The sequence below is a fragment of the Lontra canadensis genome, unplaced genomic scaffold, assembly GCF_010015895.1.
Source record: "Lontra canadensis isolate GAN:19392208 unplaced genomic scaffold, GSC_riverotter_1.0 scaffold10, whole genome shotgun sequence".
In the NCBI taxonomy this organism is placed as follows: Eukaryota; Metazoa; Chordata; class Mammalia; order Carnivora; family Mustelidae; genus Lontra; species Lontra canadensis.
The window spans coordinates 16898803-16906658 of record NW_022631004.1 but is presented as its reverse complement, the minus strand read 5'-3'; the positions used below and the strand labels follow the sequence as shown (position 1 = coordinate 16906658).

Sequence of the window (7856 nt, the reverse complement as noted above, 5' to 3'; positions counted from 1 at the left end):
AACCCTGTTCATTTTACAAGAAGGGCAAGAATGTTCTCTTCAGAACGGTTCGCACAGGCTGCTCTGGGGGGGATTCATGGTAATTCCTCTCCCGCCCGGCCTGGCCTAGCGAAACCTCTTTGGCTTCAGTTCTCCATGGGATTCCAGACGCGGGAGGAGCTGGTGGAGTGTGGCTGGGAGAGGCCACGGCCAGTCGGGACAGGGCACTGCAGTCTGACTCCCGCTCCGGGGCGACGGGACTGCGGGCGGCGCCAGCCTCCTGGCTCTGCGACACCTGCACGCAGAGCGGGCAGGACGGGAGGCGGCCCGGGGCGGATTCCCGGGAGGGACTCGGAAGGCAGAGGGGCGGGCCGGGGCGGGCGCGGGGAAGTGGCCCTCCCTCCCTTATCCCCATCCTGGCAGGTCGGAGCGGGGACGCGGTGGCCCAGGACTCAGGGAGTGGGCCCGAGCCTAGACGGAGGGAGGGGCCGCGCCGCCTTCGAGAATCATTGGAGGACGCGGCCGCACGAAGCTGATAAATAAAGGGACGGGCCGCGGCTGCCAACCAAGTTGGACGCCCGACCCGTGCGAGGGCCAGGTCAGCGCCTGCCCTGCGAGCCGAAGCGAGGGGACCCCCGTGCGGCCATGGCCTCGCTGTTGGGAGCTTATCCGTGGCCCGAGGGGCTCGAGTGCCCAACCCTGGAAACCGAGCTGTCGGATGGGCTGTCGCCGCCGGCCGCCCCCCGCCCGCCGGGCGACAAGGGCGCAGAGAGCCGTATCCGGCGGCCCATGAACGCCTTCATGGTGTGGGCCAAGGACGAGAGGAAACGTCTGGCGGTGCAGAACCCGGACCTGCACAACGCCGAGCTCAGCAAGATGCTGGGTGAGTAAGCCGGCGGGCGGGCGGGGCTTCCCGGCAGGTCGGCGGGCCGGGGGCGCGGGCGGAGGCGGGTCCCCGGGGCTCGCTTCTAGGGGCGGTGTTGCGGTCCTGAGAGCGCGGGGTGCCTGGGTAGGACCCGGCGTGTGGGTATGCTCGGGGAGTGCTCGCGCTCGATGTGCCCGCGAGGTTGGGCATCTGTGTGAGCGTGAGTGAGCGCACAGTAACCTGGATTCAGAGCCGAAATACCTCGACGACGCCCAAAGTGAAACCGCGCGGCCTGCTGGGGTGGGCCAGGAAGCCCACTCGCGGGAACCCAAGAGACAGGCGTGGCCATCAGCTGCCAGGCCCCGGTCGCCCTGCGACCGGGACCTACGCGCACACAGGTCAGGACGGAAACCCGGAGGCTGGGTGGAACCGGTGTTTGCTAGGAATATCCAAGCGGGAAACCCACTATTCTCTGAATTTACCACTGGCACAATCACAGAAGGAGGTTGTTAACTATTATTAACTAATATTCGTCAAGAGAAACCTTGCAGAAACGCATCCTTTCTTTAACTTAATTATTAAACCTACAGCAAAAAATGCGCACATAGACTCGATTCGATAATGTATTTCTCAATCGCAGCGGATAGATACTGTGATTGGGACGCTCAGGGCAGCCAGTGAGGTCTGTCCTGAAGCCTGCCACTTTCTGAGGGCTGCTCAACAGGGGCAGTGGGCCTGGGGACAAGGACAAGACCGACCAGAGGAGCCCAGAGAAAGAAGTTAGGGCAGGTCTGAAAATTTAGAGTTCCAGTAGGGTTTTTGTGGGGGTTTCTTCTTTCCCAGGTCTGGAGCTGAGTACTTTCAACTGCTCTACTCCTTTTTGCCCTTCCACGGAGGTTTTATTCATTTTAACTTGTGGAAACATTTCAAAGCACTTTGTAGGCACAGTGGGACAAGGGGAAGTATGTGGTCACCTGAGGCTGGACTGACCCTCCCCAACCACACCCCTCCCCCAGAACTGAGCTTTTTTTTCTTTTCCCTCCAGAGCTCCAAACCCTGGAGTGAGGGCTGTCACCCACCTTTCTTCTGGCTAAACCTACAGGCCCCCAAAAGGGGTCCTTCCTGCAGTGTAGATGCCCTTTCAAAGTTGCTGGTTTCCAAAAGTCTCCTACCCATGCATAGCCCAGTCCCCTGGCTAGATAAGCACGGGACACAATGGTGGATCAGTGTCTTAGTGAGCCCCTTTGTTCATAAAAATATTAAAAATTATATTCATACTGTATGGGCATAAAGACAAATATATTAATATATACAACAGTAAAGCATTTACCTAAAAGTTGATTTTTTTTCTTCAGGTTTTTAAAGAAATGAAAATACTTTTTTTTTGTGGGTCCTTCAACATTTTGTTTTCATGGGCCCAGGCACTGTGCCTTTTGATCAAGCACAGCTCCTGTGACCAGGACAGAGTGAGTTTTCCGTTGCAGGCCCAGGCCAGAGGTGGGAGAGGAGCTCAGGCTGGGGAGCCTTTCGGGACTGAGGTTGCCTACAGCCCAGGGAATGGGAAGGCGAAAGGACCAACCTGACAAATGCCTCTTGTGAGCTGATCCCTGTTGACAAGTCTCACTTAAGCTTCCAGAGGTTATAATTCATTTTGCAGGAAAGACACTGATTCCTTCCTGCCTAACTGTACAAGGGGCAAGGGGCTTTTAAAAATATGGACTTCCTACACCTGTTACTAGGGGGCAGCATGATGATCCACTTCCACCCATGATCTTGCCCAGGCATTTCCTTTCCAACCTAGAAAAGGGTCCCCAACTTTTTTGCCTCTAAGCTTTCCAATCTTTAACATCACAATTTCACCTAGTAGCACTACTATTTTTTAGGATACTATGAATAAAAAGGCACATAAAAACAGTTAATATATTTAATGAAATTTAAAATGAATATTTTATTAATATTATGATATCTATGTCTTAGAAACTTAGAAACTAGAGTCACATTTTAAATTCAGTCCACAGACAAGGTGTGGGGTGTGCCTCTATTTTGGGCCTCTTGCAACAACATTGCAGTCTCAGCCACAGGCTGGGAACTGCTGACCAGCCCTAAACCCAGAGTTCCTGACACTTGGAGTTGCCCTTTTAAGTGACACCTAATTATATTAATTGATGGGTCTGTCACAATGGTTATAAACTTTCATCCCAATGGTAGAGTGTCTTTAATAATTGCCCTCCTCCAGTGCTCTGTGAGGGCCAGGCATGCAGAGTGGGCCAGTGTGGGTACTGAGGTGACAGGACACAGAGCTCTGTAGGGGACCCTATGCCGAGGGTTCTGGGTGGGACATGTGGCTTCTTTCCTTACAGGGAGTGGGGATGGGGGTACTTAACTCCAAGCTAGTAGGTCTCAAACTTCAGGATACATTAGAGTCGGGTTGTGGGAGGGGACTTCCAAAGTTGCAGAACCCCAGGTCTGCCTGGGAGGTAAGTGTCCAGAAATGACCTTCAGAAAAGCAGCAGCCAGAGGGATGTGCAATGAATGTACTGACAGATGAGAGAGAGAGAGAGAGAGATGCTAAAGCAATTTATAAAACTATACAGAAGGGAGTAAGGATGAATAGAAAGTCCAAGTGAAACCAGCACTTTAGCACCAATTGGTTACAAGCGTGAGATGCTTCTTAAAGAGAGTCTTGAATTGGACAATATAACAATACATTTTATAGTGAGGAAAATAAAGACCCAGGGAAGTCAAAGAACTTGCTTCTATGAGAGGAGTCAGTGACTGAGCAATTGGCCCCTGCCACAGTCACAGGCTACTAATTAAGTAGAGAGCAGGAAGCCTTATCATGAGTGCATGTGTTCATGCTTGTGCACCTGTGTGCATGTGCACGCATGTGTGTGTATGTTGCAGACAGATGCTAGCATGCTGGCAATGGGCTTCATATGGCAGGGTCCTAACTGACCTTCAGATGTGAGGGATAACTGTCTGTTCCCCTAAGTGAGATCCTGTAATTTACTTACATCTGTAAAACGATGGACTGAGCCCAGAGTTCCCTCACAAGACGGCCTGTGGGAATTATGCCATAAATAAATATAGCATCACTTCCTGAGAGGCAGCGATAATCAGCAAAGGCAGAGAGTTTTCATTAAAATGAGCAAATGAGTAAACTTGGCACACTTAGGGTAAAAAAGAGCCCAGATCAAAGTCGTCGTTATATATTTTTATCGAGTATCTGACATTGGGTCTGGTGGGCTTTTCACTATGAATCCCGCATTGTTTATACGTTTGCGTGATTCGCGGCTTTAGGCTTTTATAGGAGAGGTGAAGCGACCCTGTGCATAGTTGGCCTTAGTGGTTTTGCGGGCTGCAAGCGGGAGAGATTGGTTTGGCCCCACAGTGCCAGGATCTGGGATGGGAGCGGGATTCGAGGGGTGCAGTGTCCTTTGTGGGGTGGGGGCGGGTGGGATGGGGATGTGGGATGGGGATGGAGGCTGACGGCGAGTGAGAGTGTGGACGCAGGGAGGCAGGAGCGTCTGACACAGGTGAACCGGCCTCTCCAAGCCGCGCAGATGCTGAAAGGGGCCTTCTCTGACTTGTGTGAGCAGGAAAGTCGTGGAAGGCGCTGACGCTGTCCCAGAAGAGGCCCTACGTGGACGAGGCGGAGCGGCTGCGCCTGCAGCACATGCAGGACTACCCCAACTACAAGTACCGCCCTCGCAGGAAGAAGCAGGCCAAGCGCCTCTGCAAGCGCGTGGACCCGGGCTTCCTCCTGAGCTCCCTCTCCCGAGACCAGAACGCTCTGCCTGAGAAGCGGAGCGGCGGCCGCGGGGCGCTGGGGGAGAAGGAGGACAGGGGTGAGTACTCCCCCGGCTCCGCCCTGCCCAGCCTGCGGGGCTGCTATCACGAGGGGCCAACCGGCGGAGGCGGCACCCCGGGCAGCATGGACACTTACCCATACGGGCTACCCACGCCCCCGGAAATGTCGCCCCTGGACGTACTGGAGTCGGAGCAGACTTTCTTCTCCTCCCCTTGCCAGGAGGAGCATGCGCACTCCCACCACATCCCCCACCTGCCTGGGCCCACTTACTCACCGGAGTTCGCCCCCAGCCCCCTCCACTGCGGCCACCCCCTGGGCTCCCTAGCCCTCGGCCAGTCCCCGGGCGTCTCTATGATGTCCACTGTACCTGCCTGTCCCCCGTCTCCTGCCTATTATTCCCCTGCCACCTACCACCCACTCCACTCCAACATCCACGCCCACCTGGGCCAGCTCTCCCCGCCTCCGGAACACCCCGGCTTTGATGCCCTGGATCAGCTGAGCCAGGTGGAACTCCTGGGGGACATGGATCGGAATGAGTTCGACCAGTATTTGAACACTCCTGGCCACCCAGACTCTGCCGCAGGGGCTGTGGCCCTCAGTGGGCATGTCCCCGTCTCCCAGGTGACATCAACTGGCCCCACAGAGACCAGCCTTATCTCCGTGCTGGCTGATGCCACGGCCACGTATTACAACAGCTACAGCGTATCATAGAGTACAGCTTATCAAAGAGGCCGAGGCAGCCAGCCCGGCCCTGCCTCGCGCAGCCTCTCCTTCCTGAGCGCTGAGCAGAGGTAACCGCGCAGTGTTACCGACGTCCTCCGACGGCCCAGGGTGTGCATGTTTGAACTGTCAGCGGGGCAGAACCGGGATCTGCCGGTCTGAGTGCCCCTTTGCTCCCTGCCACCTACATTTTGAGTATATTCCTTCAGATGGGTTTTCATTGGCTACACCCTGGGAATAAGGCAAGGTAGTTGCCAAAAGAAAGATGGTAGATTTTCACTTACTTCTCTGGGTCCCCATCGCGGAAACCAATGTGTGAAAATCTCAGCGGTGTTCACATCTCTCTAGCTTCTGACCCAGACCCTGGTGGGATCCCCACTCGGTTCTTTTCCCCTTGCAGCCCCTCCCCCAGTCTGTAAAGTTGGGGACAGACTTGACATCTAAGGCACCTTCTGCTCCAGGGTTTTCTGATCTAGGGTTCTTTCAAGGCTAATTAAAAGGAAAACGAAGTTTGTCTTAGTAAATTCATTAATGTCCAGCCTGGTGGTAATCCGTGTGTGCAGCCCAAGAACACACAGCTTTCTGCACTCGCACTACCTTCCAAAATGATCGTGGTCTTTCAAAAGGACAGTACTCCTCTTGATTTGGGAAATTAACCACTAGAATTGACTGTGCTACTGAAAACGAGATTGAACGCAAACCACTGGTTTTTAAACCTTTTTTTTAAGATGAATTATTTTTTTAAATCACACATTACAAGAGATTATTTGCAGCCTGAACATATACAGTGTTTGTGGGCCATGCACAACACACACACCTTCATGCACACCCTTAAATGCATGTCTGTGCAGCCTAGATCAGATACTCTTGTTGATGTTGGCAATTTCTTGTTAACTCCCTGTTCCGAATGACCCAAAGAGCAGGGAACCTAAAAAGAATCTCTACACAAAAACATCACTTACCTCCAATCTGAATGTGTTCATTTCTTAAGCAAAATTTTAACACACGCTACCCTCTGCAGGTGCAAAAGGAGCTTCCTTCTCACTGTAGCTGACTCCCCTTCGTCCTTTCCTGGGATTTCTTTTTCTCTTTTTCACTGTTCTTCCTCCACCCTTGAGTTGCCCAGGAATTCAAAGATCCCCTGACTTAAAAATCCTAAACATCATTCCTATGGCTGAGATGGGAATTCAGTCTCCTCACCAGACAGCTGGTTCTTGGGAACATCGTCGGCTAACACTTCAAAACAACTTCCCCTTTGCTATACTGACTTCCCAAAGAACAGAACTGCACTGTGATTCAGAAAATGTTTCTGAGCCCTGACCCCACCCCAAAAAACATTTCCATCCTTCTCTCAAACCTCCTTTGAAGGAACATACCTAGCAATGAGGGAAAAGACAGTTGTCTTTTAATTCCAGCCTATTATTGCCTGTATGAAATATGTAAGTGTTTTATATATTATCCTATTTTTAGCTTGTATTTTATATTGTTGAGAGATCCTTTTTTTTCTTCCAAGACGTCCTACTATTAAATTACTTATAAGATATAATTAATCTTAATGCTATTGCTGTATACGACATTTGGTAATAAATAGTGAATCATTCACGACAGTATGATTGACTGGTGCAGTCCAGAATGTATATTAATAATCTTGTAAAACATTATCACAGACGTTAAGCTAAACTGTTCCATTTTTTTTTTGTAAGAACTACACATGCTTTGGAATGGTTGTAGATATTGATCTGTCTAAAATATTTAATTTAAATAAATGTTTTTGTACCATGGCCATTCTATCATTTGAAATGTAGTTTTGCAAACAGAAAAGGTTGTCCAGGGAGCTGTAGATATTATGCCCAGTTCCCCTTTATAGTACTAGTCAAAATACTTTATCAATTTTTTTATCTTAAAAAATTATCTTGTAGGGTTGATTTATTTTATTTTATGAATTATGATAAAGAGATAAAGCCTAATTTGACATGTTAGAAACAGTGTTGTGATCATGAATATTGAAAGAAAAGACGAGTTTGTAATCTACCTGCAAAACAATTTTCTCCGGATGACTTCATACTTGCAACATGGAATGAGGTGATTATCAGGCGCTCTCAAGATAGGACGTAAGTTCTGCCCAATTGCTTCCTTAAGGCTGCCACAATTTTTCCTCCTTTGAAATAATCTAGAAAAATATCTATCTTTCTCCCTTTAATATGCATTTATTGATGTGGTATAACAAGACATCACTGGCTTTCAAAACCCAGTGGAATGTTGTGGAGAATGCAGAGAAGTGCCTGAATTGGTAATTAAAAGATGTAACCTCTTGTGAGGTTTAGGATTAAAATCCCAGCCAAAAAATGCCTGGAAAAAGCTGATGATTACTCAGTCCCCTTGCGGGTCGCCGTGCCTGGCTTCTCTCCTTGGGGAAGCAGTTGTAACTTGTTCTCTTCCCAGACTCTCTGGGCCAAGGAGTGGGTTCTGGGAGGGCCCAAA

The 7856-nt window shown here is 50.6% G+C and overlaps 1 protein-coding gene across 1 annotated transcript; it reads left to right on the top strand.

Moving 5' to 3' along the window:
• The first annotated feature begins 438 nt into the window (after positions 1 to 438).
• SOX7 (SRY-box transcription factor 7) lies at positions 439 to 7156 on the top strand. Its single transcript, XM_032855733.1, has 2 exons — positions 439 to 862; positions 4444 to 7156. The coding sequence occupies exons 1-2, from the start codon at positions 625 to 627 to the stop codon at positions 5364 to 5366; spliced, it is 1161 nt and encodes a 386-aa protein (XP_032711624.1). The 5' UTR covers positions 439 to 624; the 3' UTR covers positions 5367 to 7156.
• The last annotated feature ends 700 nt before the right edge of the window (positions 7157 to 7856 follow it).

Excerpts from the sequence above, each read along its gene's own strand:
- SOX7 (XM_032855733.1), top strand. The coding sequence starts at position 625 with ATGGCCTCGCTGTTGGGAGCTTATCCGTGGCCCGAGGGGCTCGAGTGC. Across the intron at positions 863-4,443 it reads CGAGCTCAGCAAGATGCTGG|GAAAGTCGTGGAAGGCGCTG; the intron begins GTGAGTAAGCCG and ends TTGTGTGAGCAG.